The sequence below is a fragment of the Entelurus aequoreus genome, linkage group LG07, assembly GCF_033978785.1.
Source record: "Entelurus aequoreus isolate RoL-2023_Sb linkage group LG07, RoL_Eaeq_v1.1, whole genome shotgun sequence".
Lineage (NCBI taxonomy): Eukaryota > Metazoa > Chordata > Actinopteri > Syngnathiformes > Syngnathidae > Entelurus > Entelurus aequoreus.
In genome coordinates, this window is record NC_084737.1 from 5,915,734 (window position 1) to 5,939,675 (window position 23,942).

A 23,942-nucleotide genomic window follows, 5' to 3' on the forward strand; every position below is an offset into this window, starting at 1 on the left:
TTATTTTTTTATTTTTTTTATTTTTATTAAATCCACATAAAAAACACAAGATACACTTACAATTAGTGCACCAACCCAAAAAACCTCCCTCCCCCATTTACACTCATTCACACAAAAGGGTTGTTTCTTTCTGTTATTAATATTCTGCTTCCTACATTATATATCAATATATATCAATACAGTCTGCAAGGGATACAGTTATTAATATTAACAATATATATCAATACAGTCTGCAAGGGATACAGTCCATGATTGTGCGTGCTGCTGCTCCACTAATAGTACTAACTAGGGATGTCCGATAATATCGGCCTGCCGATATTACCGGCCGATATATGCGTTAAAATGTAATATCGGAAATTATCGGTATCGGTTTTTTTAATTATCAGTATCGTTTTTAAAAAAAAAATTAAACCCACATAAAAAACACAAGATACACTTACAATTAGTGCACCAACCCAAAAAACCTCCCTCCCCCATTTACACTCATTCACACAAAAGGGTTGTTTCTTTCTGTTATTAATATTCTGCTTCCTACATTATATATCAATATATATCAATACAGTCTGCAAGGGATACAGTCCGTAAGCACACATGATTGTGCATGCTGCTGCTCCACTAATAGTACTAACCTTTAACAGTTAATTTTACTAATTTTCATTCATTACTAGTTTCTATGTAACTGTTTTTATATTGTTTTACTTTATTTTTTATTCAAGAAAATGTTTTTAATTTATTTATCTTATTTAATTTGATTCATTTTTTTAAAAAAAAGTACCTTATCTTCTTATCAGCTAGCTGATCATTAAACTGGCTGAACCCGGAAGAATATCCACCCCCGTGGCCGTCAATTTGACATTAAAGTCTCATTTCAGGTTATTTGCCGACATGTGGGAATATGCTGTGTGGTGTTCCTCCAACAATGAAACATTTTAGCGAGTAATTCCCCTAAAGCAGGGGTCGGCAACCCAAAATGTTGAAAGAGCCATATTGGACCAAAAATACAAAAAAAAAATCTGTCTGGAGCCGCAAAAAATTAAAAGCCATATTACATACAGATAGTGTGTCATGAGATATACATTTAATTAAGAGGACTTAAAGGAAACTAAATGAGCTCAAATATAGCTACAAATGAGGCATAATGATGCAATATGTACATGTAGCTAGCCTAAATAGCATGTTAGCATCGATTAGCTTGCAGTCATGCAGTGACTAAATATGTCTGATTAGCACTCCACACAAGTCAATAACATCAACAAAACTCACCTTTGTGCACTCACGCACGACGTTAAAAGTGTGGTGGACAAAATGAGACAGAAAAAGTGGCATAAAACACGTCCTAGAAAGTCGGAGAAATTTATACATGTACACAAACTATACGGCGAGTTCAAGGACCGCCAAAATAAGTAGGACAAAACGGCGCTCGCCAAATACTCGAATGAGTGAAGCATATTTGATATAAACAGTGTGATTTATAACAATTAGGGAGGTTTGTGTCATGTTTGTCCTCCTACAGAAACCATACTAAAACAAAAAAATACATTTTTTCCCCTCATCTTTTTCCATTCTTCATACATTTTTGAAAAATCTCCAGAGAGCCACTAGGGCGGCGCTAAAGAGCCGCATGCGGCTCTAGAGCCGCGGGTTGCCGACCCCCGCCCTACAGCAAAAAAAAGAAGAAAAAAAAGCAGAGGTTCTTAACCTGGGTTCGATGGAACGGCCTCAGGGGTTCGGCGGAGGTCAAGACACACCCGACTCATCGTGTAAATACAAACTTCTCCCTATCGGCGTATTACGGATACGGCAACAGCAGACTGGTTTGCAGGTGTGTCATTTGTTGTGAGTTTATATGCACTGTGTTGCTTTTGTTCTTTGAACAAGGTGATGTTCATGCACGCTTCATTTTGTGCACCAGTAATAAAACATGGTAACACTTTAGTATGGGGAACATATTCACCATTAATTAGTTGCTTATTAACATGCAAATTAGTAACATATTGGCTCTTAACTAGTCATTATTAAGTACTTATTAATGCCTTATTCGGCATGGCCTTATTATAACCCTAACCCTCTAACCCTGACCCTAACCCTCTAACCCTGGCCCTAACCCTAACCCTGACCCTAACCCTCTAACCCTGACCCTCTAACCCTGACCCTAACCCTCTAACCCTGACCCTGACCCTAACCCTCTAACCCTGGCCCTAACCCTCTAACCCTAACCCTGACCCTAACCCTCTAACCCTGACCCTCTAACCCTGACCCTAACCCTCTAACCCTGACCCTAACCCTCTAACCCTGGCCCTAACCCTCTAACCCTAACCCTGACCCTAACCCTCTAACCCTGACCCTCTAACCCTGACCCTCTAACCCTAACCCTAACCAAATAACTCTAAATTAAGTCTTTCTTACTTAGAATATGTTCCCCTAGTGTCCAAATAACTCTAAATTAAGTCTTTGTTACTTAGAATATGTTCCCCTAGTGTCCAAATAACTCTACATTAAGTCTTTGTTACTTAGAATATGTTCCCCTAGTGTCCAAATAACTCTAAATTAAGTCTTTGTTACTTAGAATATGTTCCCCTAGTGTCCAAATAACTCTAAATTAAGTCTTTGTTACTTAGAATATGTTCCCCTAGTGTCCAAAAACCTCTAAATTAAGTCTTTGTTACTTAGAATATGTTCCCCTAGTGTCCAAATAACTCTACATTAAGTCTTTGTTACTGAGAATATGTTCCCCTAGTGTCTAAATAACTCTAAATTAAGTCTTTGTTACTTAGAATATGTTCCCCTAGTGTCCAAAAAACTCTAAATGAAGTCTTTGTTACTTAGAATATGTTCCCCATACTAAAGTGTTACCAAAAACATATAACTTTGTCTTGAATTGGAAAAAAAATAACATTTTATTTTTCACTAAAGAAGGGTTGGGTGAATGCGCATATGAAACTGGTGGGTTTCGCTACCTCCAGCAAGGTTAAGAACCACTGCCCTAAAGACAAAGCAGACAAGGGATGTAAAGCATGGAAAATGTTTATTATAATTATTTTTAAAAGACTACATGTTGAGCACCAACATGTCAGCAAGCTAAAGACAAAACCTCTACAACGTTCTAGAAAACGTGTGGCTTCTTCAAACTCTATACATCTTGCGTTCATGAAAAAGTGGAGAACAATAAATACAACATCTGCTCACTATATTCACACTTACAACATTTGTGGAGGAGGAAAGACAACACACGAGACGTCTATAAACTCTGACTTCAGTCGCACGTTTGGTCTGTTTGGCTTGGACAAACTACTTTTACACAAAGGGAAGTTAAGATATGTCAATGAGAGCAGACAGGAAGTACGCGTGAAGCTAGAAATATAGATGATTTCAAACCTGCAGGGTCCCTGAGAGAACATTTGCATGAAGGGGGGAAGATGTGCTTCTTGCTAACCTTCTTTATTGCGTGTGTGTGTGTGTGTGTGTGTGTGTGTGTGTGTGTGTGTGTGTGTGTGTGTGTGTGTGTGTGTGTGTGCAGAAACCACAGGGAACAAATCACATAGTTTAGACTCCACAATGTATTTCCTCAAATAATGGCTTTCGGGGTTTGTGTAAACCAGGGGTCACCAACGCGGTGCCCGCGGGCACCAGGTCGCCCGTAAGGACCAGATGAGTAGCCCGCTGGCCTGTTCTAAAAATAGCTCAAATAGCAGCACTTACCAGTGAGCTGCCTCTATTTTTTTAATTTTATTTATTTACTAGCAAGCTGGTCTCGCTTTGCCCGACATTTTAATTCTAAGAGAGACAAAACTCAAATAGAATTTGAAAATCCAAGAAAATATTTTAAAGACTCGGTCTTCACTTGTTTAAATAATTTCATACATTTTTTTACTTTGCTTCTTATAACTTTCAGAAAGACAATTTTAGAGAAAAAAATACATTAAAAATGATTTTAGGATTTTTAAACACATATACCTTTTTACCTTTTAAATTCCTTCCTCTTCTTTCCTGACAATTTAAATCAATGTTCAAGTAAACTAATTTTTTTTTTATTGTAAAGAATAATAAATACATTTTAATTTAATTCTTCATTTTAGCTTCTGTTCTTTCGACAAAGAATATTTGTGAAATATTTCTTCAAACTTATTATGATTGAAATTCAAAAAAATTATTCTGGCAAATCTAGAAAATCTGTAGAATCAAATTTCAATCTTATTTCAAAGTCTTTTGAATTTCTTTTAAAACATTTTTTCTGGAAAATCTTTGTCTTTGTTAGGAATATAGCTTGGTCCAATTTGTTATATATTCTAACAAAGTGCAGATTGGATTTTAACCTATTTAAAACATGTCATCAAAATTCTAAAATTAATCTTAATCAGGAAAAATTACTAATGATGTTCCATTAATTCTTTTTTTAATTTTTTCAAAAACATTTAAATTAGCTAGTTTTTCTCTTCTTTTTTTCGGTTGAATTTTGAATTTTAAAGAGTCGAAATTGAAGATAAACTATGTTTCAAAATTGAATTGTCATTTTTGTTCGTGTTTTCTCCTCTTTTAAACCGTTCAATTAAGTGTAAATATCATTAATTATTAATAATAACATAGAGTTAAAGGTAAATTGAGCAAATTGGCTATTTCTGGCAATTTATTTAAGTGTGTATCAAACTGGTAGCCCTTCGCATTAATCACTACCCAAGAAGTAGCTCTTGGTTTCAAAAAGGTTGGTGACCCCTGGTGTAAAACAATCATTATTGTCACTGATGGTCAGCCTGATTCATTCCAACACTGCTGCCACCTGGTGGAAGACTTGTGTATCATTCAAGCATGAACAAAGACACTAATACTACAAGTCCCCCTGCCTCTTAATAATAATAATAATAATAATAATAATGTGCCTCTTGCGGCACAACTTGACGCATCTATTTCACTGCAAATATACACACGCAACAAAAATGTATCAAAATAATAATGAATAGAAATAAAGTTGGTGGTAGTCATAGTTTTAAAATTGATAAAAAATGTAATAAATATTTTAATATGAATGAATATTTTTTTTATTTAAATGTTTATTTTTTCAATTGTCTAATACATTTTTGCCAATGTGTCTGGACTTTAAGGACATTCCAAATGTAGCATTGGCTCCATTATGGCCAAATTATATATATATATACCGTATTTTTCGGACTTCATAGTTTTGGGGGTGCGACTTATACTCGGGAGCGACTTGTGTGTGTAATGATGAACACATTAGCGGAAAATATCCAATAATATTATTTATCTCATCCACGTAAGAGACTAGACCAGGGGTCGGCAACCTTTACCACTCAAAGAGCCATTTTGGCAAGTTTCACAAATTAAAGAAAATAATGGGAGCCACAAAAAAAAAATTTAAAATGAAAAAAACCGCATACAAAGCTTAAATTGCTTTGTGCTATGTTAACCAGGGGTCTCAAACACACGCACCGGCACACACCTTAATATGGAAATTTGATGTTAGTGCGGCCCGCGAGTTTTGAATGAATGGCGCTTGATAGCGTCATAGTTGCCAATCCTCTCATTATTTCCGTGAGACTCCCGAATATCAGGGCGTGATGGCACTGCTTTTGGCGCCCTCTACAGTCTGCCCAAACAGTGTACCTGCTCGACCACATGTAGAATGCAGCTTCAGCTTGCTCACGTAAGTGACAGCAAGGCGTACTAGTTCAACAGCCACACAGCTTACACTGACGGTAGCCGTACAAAAACAACTTTAACACTGTTACGTTACAAATATGCGCCACACTTTGAACCCACACCAAAAAAGAATGACAAACACATTTCTGGAGAACATCTGCACTGTAACACAACATAAACACAACACAACAAATACCCAGAATCCCATGCAGCCCTAACTCTTCCGCTCAACCGACGCACGGAGGGGGGGGGGGGGTTGATGTGTGGGGGGGTTTGGTGGTAGCGGGGGTATATAATCTAGACCGGAAGAGTTAGGGCTGCATGGGATTCTGGGTATTGTTTGTGTTGTGTTACACTACCGTCAGTGTAAGCTGTGTGGCTGATGAGTAAGTATGCTTTGCTGTCTCCTACGTGTGCAAGTAAAAGCTACATACAACATGTGGCCGGGCTGGCACGCTGTTAGTAAATGCTATAGAGGGCAATTACTTCAGTGCATTTAGGGCACGCCCTTTATTTAGTAATTAGAGTGAAAATAGGATTATAATTGCCCGTGGAGATTTCATAGAGAGGCACTGAGATCCACAAGTCTCCTGGGAAAATCGGGGGGTCGCAAGTATGCAGCTGAGCCGCATCAGAGTGGTCAAAGAGCCGCATGCGGCTCCGGAGCCGCGGGTTGCCGACCCCTGGACTAGACGTATAAGATCTCATGGGATTTAGTGATTAGGAGTGACAGATTGTTTGGTAAACGTATAGCATGTTCTATATGTTATGGTTATTTGAATGACTCTTACCATAATATGTTACGTTAACATACCAGTTGGTTATTTACACCTCATATAACGTACACTTATTCAGCCTGTTGTTCACTATTCTTTAGACATTTTAAATTGCCTTTCAAATGTCTATTCTTGCTGTTGGCTTTTATCAAATACATTTCCACAAAAAATGCCACTTATTTTTTGTTTTTTCCCTTCTTTATTATGTTTTTCCCTTCTTTATTATGTTTTTTTCCTTCTTTATTATGCATTTTCGGCCGGTGCGACTTATATTCCGGAAAATACAGTATTTTGTATCAATACTGACATCATGATTAATAATCACAATTATTAATGATGTTAAATAAAACAGTGTTCCACACAGGTCAACAATTTGCCTGCGATAATGGGGTGGGCGCATGACATCATCCTCTAATTTGCAATGAAATAGTCTTAATAAAAACACTAAATAAACATCCATATATTTAATTTTTTTGTGCTTTTGTTCATTATTAGTATGAACATTTCTTCTTTAGCTCCATTTGCCCATTTTTGATGATTTTTTCCCAGGGACGTTTGTCATCAATGGGACACTCCCGCTTGACCTGGTCATGCATTTGATGTTTTGTAGTGTGCGCCACGCACAATCCAATGACAACATACAAAAATATAGCCTTATTTAGGGTAACGATTGTACTCGCTTGAAAGAGTCCTTTCATTTTATGCACATGTGCATGAATTCCAAGAGTGTCTCGACGGAAAGTTGTCCCTGGACTAGGAATGTAACAATGAACGGTATTAATGATTAACAGTGGTTAAAAAAATGTTTTCATTTTTACCGTTTTAATTAAAATCATGGGGGAAAAAACCACTCATTCGTAAGCTATCTTAATGTTAACTTGAAAACAAAAGACTTTAACGTCTTTCCCCATATTCGGTTGTGTACATTGAACCCACTCTTAATTACATTTCCTAAATAAAACTGATACATATTTTAGTGTGTATAAGCACATTCAAAATATTGTGATAATATTGCTAAGTGTGATCATTTTGTCACAACAACCGTGTTATTACATTTTAGTATCATTACATCCCCACTAGACTCCATTTAGCATTTCATTGTCGTAGCCGAAGACCGTGTGTGGAGAGGCGGGGTCGGCGGTCGGACAGCGAGGCAGGGCACACCGGAGCCCGCTCCAAGATGGCGGCGAGGAGGCGTGGACGGCGAGCGAGCAGCCCCAAACAAGATCAGGTGCGTGGATCGCGCACCTGGGCACAATTGAGTAATCCTCTCTCAAGTGTGTAAAAGGGCGGCAGCCGAGAACGACGGGAGAGCGAACAGCAACACATGCAGCGCGGAAGAGAGCGAGAGGCAGACGCAGACGATGCGGAAGGCTGAAAAGTGAACCGAGGAGCGAGCAGTGAGTGCGGCAGAGCTGTAAAGCGACCCGACGGGACGGAAAGTGTATTGAAAAATAAAGAAGTCAAAACCTGCTCGAAGTAATGTCTGTGCTTGGTGGTCCTTGGAACCCGCACGACGGCTTGAGGCTGTCCCACCGTGATTGTGGTTAAAATGCGACTAATTGGGCAGCAACTCACTGAAATGAACACGGCTCCTCCAACAAACGCCTGGCAGTCTCTGCAGTTGAGTGAGACCCCCATTCCCACCGCTAGTTGAGGAAATACGCCAAGTTGATGTCAGCCTACAACAACAACACAATGCGGCAAAGAAACACCGAACAACACGTGGGACGTCCTGCAATAACACAAAACTACAAAGAAAAGTCAGCGAGTTAGAATTTATGGAGGAAGAAGATGGAGGACGAGAAGCTCGTGGAGGACAGACAAGACTGCATCTCCAAATATGGTCATGTGACATGTGGGAGCGTGGTTACGAAGAAGAAGAAGAAGAAGAGGCGATTGCTTAATGAAGACCACCAATCAGAAGAAGCAACTTGAAGGTCAAATCAAATGACACAATTATTTATGATAAGACGGTCCAGCACAGTGGACTGGTGGTTGAGCTCAGTCGCCTTGCAACAAGATGCTCTCAGGTCCAATCCCATGGAGTTTGTTGAATTATGTGTGTGTGTGTGTGTGTGCGTTTGCATCTTGTGCTATGATTGACAAGTGCTTAGTCCAGAATCCCCCCCACCTCCCGTGACATCACATTGCGCTGGTTTGCACGTCAACAAGCTGATGGAAATCAATTCAATCATTTCCAGTCAAATATGAATACGTCTTTTCAGTGACTTCATCTTCTGTCTGCTCACGTTGTGCAGGTTCTACAACGTCTACGTCACCCACGGACCATATGTGTATGTGTGTGTGTGTGTGTGTGTGTGTGTGTGTGTGTGTGTGTGCGTGTGCCTAGTATGCGTCCGTTCTGTAGCTGTGGTGGGCGTCGGCAGTGAGCTGTGTGGTTTCTGTGGCGGAGGACGGCTGCATCACGATGGGCTCGTTGCTGCCATCTGGAGGAGACAACACCAATCAACCTGATAGTTGATATAATAATGTAAGTGCATCATTAAAGGCCTACTGAAAGCCACTACTACCGACCACGCAGTCTGATAGTTTATATATCAATGATGAAATCTTAACATTGCAACACATGCCAATACGGCCGGGTTAACTTATAAAGTGACATTTAAAATTTCCCGGGAAATATCCGGCTGAAACGTCGCGGTATGATGACGTATGTGTGTGACGAAGTCAGTATAACGGAAGTTATGGTACCCCGTAGAATCCTATACAAAAAGCTCTGTTTTCATTTCATAATGCCACAGTGTTCTGGACATCTTTTGCAATTTGTTTAATGAACAATGAAGGCTGCAAAGAAGACAGTTGTAGGTGGGATCGGTGTATTAGCAGCGGACTACAGCAACACAACCAGGAGGACTTTGTTGGAGCGCTAGCCGCGCTAGCCGCCGACCTCACCTTGACTTCCTACGTCTCCGGGCCGCCAAACGCATCGGGTGAAGTCCTTCGTCCTTCTGCCGATCGCTGGAACGCAAGTGAGCACGGGTGTTGATGAGCAAATGAGGGCTGGCTGGCGTAGGTGGAGAGCTAATGTTTTTAGCATAGCTCTGTGCGGTCCGTTTGCTAAGTTAGCTTCAATGGCGTCGTTAGCACAGCATTGTTAACCTTCGCCAGCCTGGAAAGCATTAACCGTGTATTTACATGTCCACGGTTTAATAGTATTGTTGATTTTCTATCTATCCTTCCAGTCAGGGGTTTATTTTTTTTGTTTCTATATGCAGTTAAAGCACGATGCTGTCACGTTAGCTCGTAGCTAAAGCATTTCGCCGATGTATTGTCGTGGAGATAAAAGGCACTGAATGTCCATTTCGCGTTCTCGACTCTCATTTTCAAGAGGATATAGTATCCCAGGTGGTTTAAAATACAAATCCGTGATCCACAATAGAAAAAGGAGAGTGTGGAATCCAATGAGCCAGCTTGTACCTAAGTTACGGTCAGAGCGAAAAAAAGATACGTCCTGCACTGCCTCTCAAGTCCTTCACTGTAACGTTCCTCATCTACGAATCTTTCATCCTCGCTCAAATTAATGGGGTAATCGTCGCTTTCTCGGTCCGAATCTCTCTCGCTCCATTATAAACAACGGGGAATTGTGAGGAATACTAGCTCCTGTGACGTCACGCTACTTCCGCTACAGGCAAGGCTTTTTTTTTATCAGCGAGCAAAAGTTGCGAACTTTATCGTCGATTTTCTCTACTAAATCCTTTCAGCAAAAATATGGCAATATCGCGAAATGATCAAGTATGACACATAGAATGGATCTGCTATCCCCGTTTAAATAAAAAAAAATCATTTCAGTAGGCCTTTAAGCCTACATCAACTCCATGGTGTTCAGGGATGAATAGTCTCTCCTATTGCTATTGTACTATTTTTTCAGCTATAGTTACACATACTTGCCAACCTTGAGACCTCCGATGCCGGTGGGGGGTGGGTCGTGGTGTTGTTAAGAGGGGAATTCACCAACTCAAGTATTTCATATATATATATATATATATATATATATATATATATATATATATATATATATATATATATATATATATATATATATATATATATATATGTGTATGAAATACTTGACTTTCAGTGAATTCTAGCTATATATATATATATATATATATATATATATATTTAATTATACATATAAATAAAATAAATACTTGAATTTCAGTGTTCTGGAGGTTATCCAGTAGATGGCAGTATTGTCCTGTTTAAGAGTGTCACAACATTGCTGTTTACGGCAGACGAACTGCTTTACGGTAGACTAAACGTGACTGCCGTTGTTGTGTGTTGTTACCGCGCTGGGAGGACGTTAATGAAACTGCCTAACAATAAACCCACATAAGAAACCAAGAACTCGCCCTCGATCATTCTACAGTTATGACGTCATTGGGTAGGCAAGCTGTTTATATTGTGGGAAAGCGGACGTGAGAACAGGCTGTCCCCACTCAGGTCCGCTGGAGGCCACGCCCCCTCCAGCTCCGGCTGAATACCGGGAGTTTGTCGGGAGAAAAATTCTGCCGGGAGGTTATCGGGAGAGGCGCTGAATACCGGGAGTCTCCCGGTAAAAACGGGAAGTATGTAGTTACATGAATCGTTAGTAATGTAGCCGCCTAGTTTTGAATGGCAGGGTCCCTGCTATCACATGTTGATAAAAATATAACATTTACATAAAAAATCAACGACAGGCTTCCCAAATGCTGTAATAAATTAAGCATGATGATTTGACTTGAAACTGTTTAATGTTGCACTTTTTATATGTAGAAGACAAGTTTTGTCATTTTATTTCATCTGAGCAACAACTTGAGGCAGTTTAATGTTGATTGACGTGGGCAGAATTATTATTATAGTGTTCCCAATGTTGAAAGGATAAAGCCATTGTTTACACATTTGGTAAATAAATAACCAAAAGATGTTTATTTTGTTGTTTTCTTACTGTACCGAAAATGAACCGGACCGTGACGTCTAAACCGAGGTACGTACCGAACCGAAATTTTTGTGTACCGTTACACCCCTGGTAAGTAGGTTAGACATAATTATTAAATACGATGAAAATCAAGAGAAAGATGACTAATTCAGTGTTAATATTTGAGTAGTAGTGGAAAACTATTCTTAAAGGCCTACTGAAATGAATTTTTTTTATTTAAACGGGGATAGCAGATCCATTCTGTGTGTCATACTTGATCATTTCGCAATATTGCCATATTTTTGCTGAAAGGATTTAGTAGAGAAAATCAACGATAAAGTTCGCAACTTTTGGTCTCTGATAAAAAAAAAAAGCCTTGCCCCTACCGGAAGTAGCGTGACGTCGTCAGTTGTTCACTTCCTCATATTTTCCTATTGTTTTCAACGCAGCTAGAGCTATTCGGACCGAGAAAGCAACGATTACCCCATTAATTTGAGCGAGGATGAAAGATTCGTGGATGAGGAACGTTAGAGTGACGGACTAGAATGCAGTGAAATACACATCTTTTTTCGCTCTGACCGTAACTTAGGTACAAGCTGGCTCATTGGATTCCACACTCTCTCCTTTTTCTATTGTGGATCACGGATTTGTATTTTAAACCACCTCGGATACTATATCCTCTTGAAAATGAGAGTCGAGAACGCGAAATGGACATTCACAGTGACTTTTATCTCCACGACAAAACTTCGACGAAGCTCTTTAGCTACGGAGCTAACGTGATAGCATCTGTCTCAAATGCAGATAGAAACAAAATAAATAAATCCCTGACTGGAAGGATAGACAGAAGATCAACAATACTATTAAACCATGGACATGTAAATACACGGTTAATAATTCTCAGCCTGGCAAAGCTTAACAATGTTGTTGCTAACGACGCTGAAGGCTAACTTAGCAACCGGACCTCACAGAGCTATGGTAAAAACATTAGCGCTCCACCTACGCCAACCAGCCCTCATCTGCTCATCAACACCCGTGCTCACCTGCGTTCCAGCGATCGACGGCGCGACGAAGGACTTCACCCCAACACAGATGCGAAGGCGGCTAGCATCGGCTGGCGCGTCTGCTATCCAAGTAAGTCCTTCTTGTTGTGTTGCTGCAGCCCGCCGCTAATACACCGATCCCACCTACAACTTTCTTCTTTGCAGTCTCCATTGTTCATTAAACAAATTGCAAAAGATTCACCAACACAGATGTCCAGAATACTGTGAAATTTTGAGATGAAAACAGAGCTTTTTGTATTGGCCTCAATGGGCTACCGATACTCCTGTTTCACTGGCTACGTCACGCGCATACGTCATCATCCAAAGGCGTTTTCAACCGGAAGTTTAGCGGGAAATTTAAAATGTCAGATCTGACTGCGTGGTCGGTAGTAGTGGCTTTCAGTAGGCCTTTAAATGGCTCATGTTGGGACGTCTGCTATGTGAAAATGTACTTCAAATGAAATGGACTCGGGAGTAGAAGAATATCTTCTCAGTTTATACATCTACCGCCAACTACCTCTTTCGTCTGCTGTCATCTGGGCCTCCAGGTCCTCGGGGGACACGTAGAACTCGGGCTCCTGGTCCATGGGGGGCCGAGGTTTACATTTGCCACAGCAGCAGTTGCAGCAGCAGCACAGGCAGCAGCAGAAGTAACAGCCGGTGGACAAGCAGCAGAAGACAAACAAGGCCTGAGGACACACAAACACACGTCAAGGTTAGGGGAGAAGTCGGACAAGCGCAGAAGACCAGATCTAAAAGACGGTACCTTGGCCCACCAGCTGGACAGAACAAAGTAGGTGTTGACGTTCTCCTCTCCAAACTGTTCGGCCACGTACAGACCCAGAGAACCGTACTTGTCGTAGATGTTCTTCTTGGTGCCGTCGCTCAGGATGGAGTGGGCGTTGTTGATCTCTTTGAACTTCTCCGCAGCTTCCGGATTGTCGGGATTCTTATCCGGGTGAAACTTTAACGCCAGTTTCCTGAAAATAGAAGGACTCTTGTCGTAGCAACAGAACATCACAGACTACTGGTTCTGGGGTCCGATCCTGTGTCAGGTTCAAACACTGATGACATCTATTAAACAGACAAGAAGCAAGGAATCATGCAGAGACAGAGTTCAATTTAGCTCAATGAGGAGAGACGTTTGGGGCTGCACACTCAGTTACAATCTCCCACCACGCTTTAAGGTGCGGACCACGTGCTCCTGTATTTATTTGGGAGGTCCCTGGTTACATCACTGAGGCTGCTTCTGAAGGAAGGGGGCTCATTTTAGCAGCCCTAGTTAGACACAATATATGATTATTCAGAAATGGAAACGTGCTGACACTCGTGATATCGCTCTGTCTCTGCTTTGTCTGCGTCACGGTACTCGATGTTCTGGACACAAACACTGATAAGAGACGACTCGCAATCTTGGATAGAAAAGTACAACTTCAGCACAATTGATAATAACTATAGCAACGGCCTTTAAGCATAATATATGATTATTCAGAAATGGAAATGTGCTGACACTCGTGATATCGCTCTGTCTCTGCTTTGTCTGCGTCACGGTATTCGATGTTCTGGACACAAACACTGATAAGAGACGACTCGCAATCTTGGATGGAAAAGTACAACTTCAGCACAATTGATAATAACTATAGCAACGGCCTTTAAGCATAAGAGTTGTGTGATAACTTACACATAGTTTTTCTAACATCCTGCAACTTACAAATGATAATAGATACCTTCTCCTCTAGGTCGACATGCTCGGATTTCACAGCATGCTCCCCAATTGCGCTTACTTTGTTGCGATTGGTCGGGATCGCCTACAGTCGCATAGAGACGCGCCCACCTCGAGCGGCTAGGTGCTGAGGGTTATCGGCTAACAATAAACTAGAATTGGATATCGGTTAGAATAATTGTTTCTAAATTATCACAAAAGCTTTGTATTACATTGAGTTCCTGGTAGGGGGACAGGAGCTATCTTTGGGGCCTACCAGGAGGAAGGCTCATAAAACTCCACTGTGACTTCAAAGCGGACAGATGGCAGGATCTGCCCAATTTCCAGACAAACTCTTTTTGAAGTATTTTACGAACTCCTTTTGAACTATTTTATGGAACTCTTTTTGAACTATTTTACGACCTCTTCTTTTGAACTGTTCGGTAACCAAAGGCAACGCTGTTTACGACCCACTTCCCTCTGGAAGCAGCTATGGGCAGGTGGGGGGAGAAAGTCAAATAAAGAAGGAGGAGTACAATCTTTTGGCAGAGCGTTGGTGACATTGTAAGAGGTTACAGGTCGACACGTTTTCTCCTCAATATTGAGTCCACATTGAATTCTGCCTCCGTTTGATTCTTTGCCTCTTGTCTTGTTTAATAGATGTCATCAGTGTTTGAACCTGACAATATCAGAATCAGAATCGTTTTTATTGCCATTGTTTGAGAACGGGTTCACAAACTAGGATTTTTTTCTTGGTGCAATGGCGCAACGTATAACACAGAATAGGTAATAAAATGAGCTGTAACTGAGCTATCAGATCTTGTTATTGTTCATGTGTCTGATGGCCGAGGGGGAAAAAACTTTTCAGGTGGCTGGAGGTGTGGGTCTGGATGGACCGTTGTTAAGTACATAACTCCACATGTGTTCATTCATAGTTTTGATGTGACAATCTACAATGTAAATAGTCATGAGTTAGAATAATAGTTTCTAAATTATCACAAAAACTTTGTGTTACATTGAGGGTCTGGTGAGAAGACAAAAGCTGTCTTTGAAACCTACCAAGAGTAAGGCTCGTAAAACTCCATTGTGTAGGGGGGGGGGAGCAAATTGAAGGTGTTCCTGTGTTCTTTCATGTATGGTAATCAACAGAAAGATATTGTTCTAACCCAAGGACTTCAAAGCGGAAAGAAGACAGGATCTGCCCAATTTCCAGACGACCTCTTTTTGAGCCTCCTTTTTGAACTGGTTTACGAACGTCTTTTTGAAATATTTTATGGACCTCTTTTTGAACTATTTTACGAACTCTTTTTGAACTGACCTTTTCTGCGACTTGTTTACGACCTTTTTTCGACCTTTGTCCTTTGAAAACAGCGGTGGCCATGTGTTCGGGGAGGGTCCAAAATAAAAGAAGGAGGTGTGCAATATTTTGGCAGAGCGTGCTGAGATACTGTGCAAGGCTACAGTGTACAGACGACTCTCCTCAATATTGAGTCCAAATTGAATTATGTCTTTGTTTAATTCTTTGCCTCTTGTCTTGTTTAATAGATGCCATCAGTGTTTGAACCTGAGACATGAAAATAAAGAAAACACATTGAATGAGGAGAAGGTGTGTCCAAACGTTTGGCCTGTACTGTATATACTTACATCATGTATACAAAACATTAATGGAGGTGTTTGGATGTTGTTTTAAGGGCTTTATATGCAGAATAGAGCAGCCCCTATAGGCTCCATTGTAAGCGGGTTTTGATCGGATTTATTTAATGGTTAGACTGCATTAAAAAAATTACATTTGTCATGTCTCTCATATTGATGGTGAACGTGCAGTTGCCCCTTGAGCTCTGTTTGCTCTAAACACCAAATTAGATCTTTTTTGCCCTGAAGTAACACAGATTGAATATATTTTTGCCAGTCTAAACGCTCCAAAGTGCTTCAAATCTGATATTTTCAAAAGAGATTTGGGCCACATCAGTAGGTAGTTTGAATCTGTTTGGAATCTGATCTTTTCAAAGTTGACTGCGGTCTTAATCACAACGCGACCGGTTTGCGACTTTTACATCATCTCTGGTTGAGCTACGTCATCCGATCACTTTCCTTTAGGCAATTCTCTTCTTCCACCTCTTTCAGTTGTTTTCCCATCACAACACAAACTCAATAATACACTGACATGTGGCGTAATATTTTCTTGTGTATAAGTCTCTTCCTTGTTAAATGACAAAATCCAGTCAACTTCCTTTGTTGGGGCCAGTGCGTGTTAACACTGGAGTCTGATAAAAATCACATTTTACTTGTAAACTAAACAGTCGGTTGGAAAAAAAATCTAATTTCGAAAAAATCTGATTTGGTCCACTTTGGTCTGCAGTGTAAACGATCTACGGCCTTCGTGTTGGACAGTTTTTTCATTTTATGAAATTATATTCAGAATGTTTGAGTTGCTTGTTCTCTATCAATGAAATCATTGAAAACTTGAAAAATCTGTCAATTCCAAACGTTTTTTGCTCTATACAATGTGAAGTGAAGTGAATTATTTTTATATAGCGCTTTTCTCTAGTGACTCAAAGCGCTTTACATAGTGAATCCCAATATCTAAGTTACATTTAAAGCAGTGTGGGTGGCACTGGGAGCAGGTGGGTAAAGTGTCTTGCCCAAGGACACAACGGCAGTGACTAGGATGGCGGAAGCGGGAATCGAACCTGGAACCCTCAGGTTGCTGGCACGGCCACTCTACCAACCGAGCTATGCCGCCCCAAATGATACAATGATTGTAATTGTTTGGATGGGTCATAATTATAGCACAAAGTCCATTTGTACTCAAATTAAAATAAAAAAAATATCAGCTGGGTTGAAAGCCTGGGATTTGCTAGCGCGCTCTACTCTCAGAGGGGTTGTGGGTTCAAAGCCAGGCTGTTACACGCCGACATAAACATTAAAAGCAGGTATAATTGTAGGATAGGGCCCCTTTCACACATCACCTGTGCTGCCTGTGAGAGTCTTTCAGCACGTCTCGTGGCTTACATAGTACACAGCTTTAGTTCAATGGCACTAACCTGTAACATTTCTTGATGTCCTCTGTGGTGGCGCTCTTGTCCACTCCCAGAACAATGTACAGCGACTCCCCTGACGTGGACAGAGCTCTCTGCCTCTGCTGCTCCATGGCCTTTCACTTGCACTCTGCAGGCGGACAAAACAAAGAGGACAAAGTCAGCGAAAAGACAAACAAATACTAACTAATGTGCTTGTTGTGGTTTATTTTCATCTTTCAGCCTGATGCTTTCTTTGTTGGCGTGCTTACGTCAAGCCTCAAATAAAAAGTGGAACTAGACAATTAAAGTACGGAAGTGAGAGTCTGAGAGGTTGAAGGGGACTTTAGTCAAAGTTGACTTTCGGACTTCTTGGTGGACAAAGCCAGTGAGACAGCAGGTGTCATGCAGGCTTACAGGCAGATCCAGACTGACAGACTTAAACACCAGAATAATCTCCATATACTATTATGCACATTTTCTGCACACTCACCAGCTAACAATTTAACAAGCCGTCTACCAAAGTAAAATTAACTAGGTAATTATTCATTAGTGGTGGAGAAATCTCACAAACATTCCAAAGGCGGGCTGTGCGTGTCCGTGCAGTCCGAGTAAAACCCTAAAAGACACCAGATGGCAGCTGTTGCCGTGGCAACAAAGTCTCTCATTGTGTTTGGAACGTCATTAAACCCCGCCCAGCACCACAACTCAAATGAACCAGTCACAACAGAGATCCACCGTCCACCTGAGTGGGATTAACCAGTAGCACTGATTCACACTGTCAGGATTACTAACTGTGTGTGCGTGTGTGTGTGTGTGTGTGTGTGTGTGTGTGTGTGTGTGTGTGTGTGTGTGTGTGTGTGTGTGTGTGTGTGTGTGTGTGTGTGTGTGTGTGTGTGTGTGTGTGAGCATCAGTGTCAGCTAATAACTGACCACTACATTATTGGGCCAGCCCAACACATTTTCATCTCAATCACTGGCATAAACAATTACTGAACGGGAAACACACAACATATGATGCTAAACATGTGCGTGCGTGTGCAACTACAGTACTCTAACGTGAAAGCATGCAGGTCACCTCCACAAGTGTGCAGCCCAGCCTTTTACTAGCAGAAGTCGTGACCAGCTAAAGTGCTAAGAGGACAGACTCTTACGTGGTTTGGTACCACTTCATCTTCTAACAATATAGGGTTGTACAAGGTGTCGCCGGGGGGCCATTTGCGAGTCGCGGCTCATTTTTTTAAGGGCCAGTAGCACGTTGTCAAAATAAACCAAACAAAAGAAACAGCAAAAAGGAAAATAGACCAAAAAAATGAAATGTTGACATGTAACTAATAATAACACAAATATTTGTCTTAGCCTTTAAAAAAAACATGCACTTGCGTCATGACCAATGAGGCATATGCAGTGTTTCCCATAAACTGCCAAGATACCTGTGGCGGTGGGGGCGTGGCTATGGGCGTGGTCACATGACATCATCGAGTAATTTGCATAATGTAATACAATGATATGATTTTCTCTAAAAAGGCTCAAAAAATGTATACTTACTAATTAATAATAACAGTTTTGTTTTAAACGTCCATCCATCCATCCATTTTACAATATAATTACAACACTTTATGTACATATTTATATACAGATTTGAACAATAAGTTATTCACTGAAATATATTTATTAATTGTGGTTCTTACAAAAAATATATCTTATAAAATATAAAAGCTAAAATGTCTCTCAAAGCTCTGCCCCTTTAATTAGTGCATACTAAATAATTTAACTTTAGCCTACTACTACAACCATATTATTTACCAGCAACATAAAGTGAAACAGAGGCAGAGGTGTCCTGCCACAGTCAGTAACAAATAAACAGAAAACAGTAGTGGTGGTAGATAGACACAGAGCTTCATCAAACATCTGATCCACTGAACCAAGAGCTCCAAAAATCTTGAACTTTAGACTGCCATCAGTTTTACTCTCTACACTTAACCATGTGTTTCCTACTGCCTGCAGACTTTGCACCCTTTGTTATATACACATGTTGTGTTTCTAATATAAATACATTTAATAAAGTCAAATACAAATAAGGCAACAAGAGAAGTATCCTACACTTCTCTTTTGTAAAGTAAATCTGAACCGCCTATATGGGCATCTACATCAACTACATGATTTGCCTGAGAAGCTGGGGAGGACAAAAAAAAATAAAAAAATAAAAATTATTTTTTAAAAAAAACGAAAAAGGTTTTTTATTTGTGGCGGACGTAATTCTTTTGTGGCGGGCCGCCACAAATAAATGAATGTGTGGGAAACCCTGACTTGCGACATGACCAATGAGGCATATGACATGATTAAGTCATCTAGAGCAGTGTTTTTCAACCTTTTTTGAGCCGAGGCACATTTTTTTCATTGAAAAAATCCAAAGGCACACCACCAGCAGAAATCATTAAAATATGAAACTCGATATTGACAATAAAAAGTCGTGGGATATGATTTTAAACCATAACTAAGCATGCAGCACTATAGCTCTTATCTCAAAGTAGGTGTACTGTCACATCACACCCTGACTTATTTGGACTTTTTTTTGCTGTTTTCCTGTGTGTAGTGTTTTAGTTCTTGTCTTGCGCTCCTATTTTGGTGGCTTTTCCTGTTTTGTTGGTATTTTCCTGTAGCAGTTTCATGTCTTCCTTTCAGCAATATTAAATAATATAAATGATAAATGGGTTATACTTGTATAGCGCTTTTCTACCTTCAAGGTACTCAAAGCGCTTTGACAGTATTTCCACATTCACCCATTCACACGCACATTCAAACACTGATGGAGGGAGCTGCCATGCAAGGCGCTAACCAACAGCCATCAGAGGCATCCCCGCACCTGCTTTGTTTTAGCAATCTAGAATACTGCAGTTGTTTTTGTCCTTCTTTGTGGGGACATTGTTGATTGTCATGTCATGTTCAGATGTACTTTGTGGACGCCGTCTGCTCCACACGCTGTAAGTCTTTGCTGTCGTCCAGCATTCTGTTTTTCTTCACTTTGTCGCCAATTCAGTTGTAGTTTCGTTCTGCATAGCCTTCCCTAAGCTTCAATGCCTTTTTTTAGGGGCACTCACCTTTTGTTTATTTCTCAGTTTAAGCATTAGACACCTTTTTACCTGCACACTGCCTCCCACTGTCTGAAAAATTGTGATCACGATTAGCTACCTGCTGCCACCTACTGATATGGAAGAGTATTACACGGTTACTCTGCCGACACTCAACAACAACACATCATTTGCAGACTATAATTACTGGTTTGCAAAAAATGTTATACCCCAAATAGGTGAAATTAGATAATCTCCCACGGCACACCAGACTGTATCTCACGGCACACTAGTGTGCCGCGGCACACTAGTACACTGATCTAGAGCAGTGTTTTTCAACCTTTTTTGAGCCAAGGCACGTTTTTTTCATTGAAAAAAATACGGAGGCACACCACCAGCAGAAAACATTAAAAATGAAACTCAGCAGCCGATATTGACAGTAAAAAGTTGTTGTGGCAAGTGTTGGATATGAATTCAAACTATAACTAAGCATGCATCACTATAGCTCTTGTCTCAAAGAGGGCAAAAACCAAACGATTTAAATGAGTAGGAGATAGTTCTTTTTGCTTTTGTTTAGTTATTGTGTAACATTTACTTTGTTTTGATCAAACAATTTTATGTAAAAAAAAAAAAATAGGGAACTAGTTTTAATGTTGTGTTGCTATTGTTAAACTGTCACAGGACTCACCATAAATATATTGAAAAATGCATTAATACAGGTGATCAGTATCAGCAGCATAAAACCTAGATCGGAACATACTTAAAGATGTCCGTGTGCAACATAAACAACAATTCCTATTGTTACAAATGAAACAGTGCACTGGGAAAGAGACGGAGGTGACTAATCAGTCATCAGACCAATCCTTGACAAAGTAAACGTGTGGTCTCAATCTTGTGTTTGTCCAGTCGAGCTTGGCTGAACATGACAACACCCGCCACATCCTAAATGCAAACCTTCACCTTGTAGTCACACCACCAAGTGGGGGAAAGGGTGAAACAATAATTGACTGGCAGGTAACATGAAACCTGCGTGAGAATCCTAACTTTACTGTACAACATCACAATTCAAAACAAGCCACGGACGACAAACAAGCAACATATTCAACAGTCATTAATATTTAATGTAGGCAGAATAATTATGTGTAAGTTATCACACAACTCTTATGCTTAAAGGCCGTTGCTATAGTTATTATCAATTGTGCTGAAGTTGTACTTTTCTATCTGTGCAAAGGGACAACTTGCAATCTTGGATTGCGAGTCGTCTCGTATCAGTGTTTGTGTCCAGACCCGGCCTGCTGACTGCCAAGGCCGAACATCGAGTACCTTGACGCAGACGAGTGTCAGCACATTTCCATTCTGAATAATCATATATTGTGTCTAACTGGGGCTGCTGAAATTACTGTACCCCCCTTCCTCAGTGATGTAACCAGGGACCTCCCAAATATAGAGGAGCACGTGGGACTGTGCCTTAGAGCGTAGGTTGGAACTGTAACTAAGTGTACAGCCCAATACATCTTTACTTATTGAGCCAAATTGAACTCTGTCTCTGCATGATTCCTTGCTTCTTGTCTGTTTAAAAGATGTCATCAGTGTTTGAACCTGACAGCATTTCCCATGCATTAATTTATTTGTGGCAGCCAGCCATACATTTGGACCGCCACAAAAAGGTTTGGCGCTACCTGTTCAGAATGATTGCCAACGTTTATGCACATACTCTTACATTAAAACATTTTACAACCTACTCAGTGGCCTCGTGGTTAGAGTGTCCAGCCTGAGATCGGTAGGTTGTGAGTTCAAACCCCGGCCGAGTCATACCAAAGACTATAAAAGATGGGACCCATTACCTCCCTGCTTGGCACTCAGCATCAAGGGTTGGAATTGGGGGTTAAATCACCAAAAATGATTCCCGGGCGCGGCCACCGCTGCTGCCCGCTGCTCCCCTCACCTCCCAGGGGGTGATCAAGGGTGACGGGTCAAATGCAGAGAATAATTTGTATGTGTGACAATCATTGGTACTTTACTTTACTTTGAGGAAAAAAGGTAAGAAAATGTCATCACAACCATAGAAAACTTAAAAAAACAACATTTAAAAATAAAGACTATATAAGAAATGCTTAAGAAAGCGTAACAAAATAGTGCAATGTTCAAATGTAAACAGAGAAACCTGAGAAGAACTATTTTCTGCAGGTTTAGTGCTGGGAAGTTACGGATGTGCTTGAAAGTGTGAGCTGGGTTAAGGTGGTCTGGTATTGCACAATGCATCATTTACAGACCACATTGGTCAGTCGGACTGTTAGAATAATTATGTGCAAGTTATCACACAACTCTTATGCTTAAAGGCTGTTGCTATAGTTATTATCAATTGTGCTCAAGTTGTACTTTTCTATCTGTGCAAGGACAAAACTTGTTGTCAGCCACGGCTTATGAGGGGTGGCCTTGCCGCAGATATTTTGTTTGTCTTAGCCCACTAACAGCCAAGGACTTCAAGGACCTCAACGAAGATAAGACTACAGCAAACAGACGAAGCAGAGACAAGGCGAAATCACAAGGCCCCCCCAGCACATTCCGTCACGTATTGTTTGTACTGGCGCTGCTTTGCATGTGTGTGACCACTCCTTTTAGAGGCGGCCTCAGTGATGTTGACTGGGGAACTCCTGAATAAATAGAGGAACGCGGGAGCTGTACCTTAGAGCGTAGGTTGTTTCTTTAACTAGAGTACAACTTTGTTCGCAACTTTCGCTTTCTTCCGACGAAAAAAACAAACCCCAAAACAAACGTTTTATGGAACGCATTTTTTATTGGCATCTATTATGTGTCTATTGTGATATACGTTGACATTGTTTAATCGCCCAGCCCAAGAACGCCACTTTCCTTTGGTGCAGAAGTCATTGCCGATGTGACTTTTCTAACACTTTAGTTAGTACATTTATTTGAAGTATGTGATGTTTTTTTGATGTTCCGATAGCGTTATAGTCAAAATGGAAGCCATATTTATTTATTACTGCTTCACTAATTAGCTTTATAGCTAATCAGCTAAGGGTGTAACGGTACACAAAAATTTCGGTTCGGTACGTACCTCGGTTTAGAGGTCAAGGTTCGGTTCATTTTCGGTACAGTAAGAAAACAACAAAATATAAATTTTTTGGTTATTTATTTACCAAATTTGTACACAATGGCTTTATCCTTTTAACATTGGGAACACTATAATAATTCTGCCCAAAAATAGAAATAGCTCTGTGTGTGATGGATGTGAGCCACCACTAGGCTGATGAGTGCAACAGCAGGCAGTCATGAATGCTAAGGATAATAATAACATACATATACACACAGGGTCCATTGCCAGGGTTAATGTGGTCAACATACATAAAATAAAAACTAATAAGACCAGACTCAGAATGGTTTAACAAAACCGTTCTACATATAAAGTGCTTTTTTTGATTGATTGATTGATTGAGACTTTTATTAGTAGATTGCACAGTACAGTACATATTCCGTACAATTGACCACTAAATGGTAACACCCCAATAAGTTTTTCAACTTGTTTAAGTCGGGGTCCACGTTAATCAACATTAAACTGCCTCAAGTTGTTGCTCAGATTAAATAAAATGACAAAACGTTTCTTCTACATATAAAAAGTGCAACATTAAACAGTTTCAAGTCAAATCAGCCTCAGATTAACTTTTCTTTTTCCCCCCCAGCCTTTAACCCTGGTGACTTTCACTCAATATTCATGTTTTTTGCCAGAAAAATCAGTGTATCCACA

The 23,942-nt window shown here is 40.3% G+C and overlaps 1 protein-coding gene across 1 annotated transcript in view; it reads right to left on the bottom strand.

Moving 5' to 3' along the window:
• Window positions 1-6,046: 6,046 nt before the first annotated feature.
• Window positions 6,047-23,942, bottom strand: part of dnajc5ab (DnaJ (Hsp40) homolog, subfamily C, member 5ab) — a 30,265-nt gene continuing 12,369 nt past the window's right edge. Inside the window, exons 2-5 of the mRNA XM_062052483.1 lie at window positions 17,136-17,259; window positions 13,156-13,369; window positions 12,907-13,078; window positions 6,047-8,878 (exon numbers count right to left, since the gene is read on the bottom strand). Of these exons, the coding sequence (XP_061908467.1) occupies window positions 8,778-8,878; window positions 12,907-13,078; window positions 13,156-13,369; window positions 17,136-17,242 (594 nt within the window). The 5' untranslated portion in view covers window positions 17,243-17,259 and the 3' untranslated portion in view covers window positions 6,047-8,777. The remainder of the gene's footprint in view (window positions 8,879-12,906; window positions 13,079-13,155; window positions 13,370-17,135; window positions 17,260-23,942) is intronic.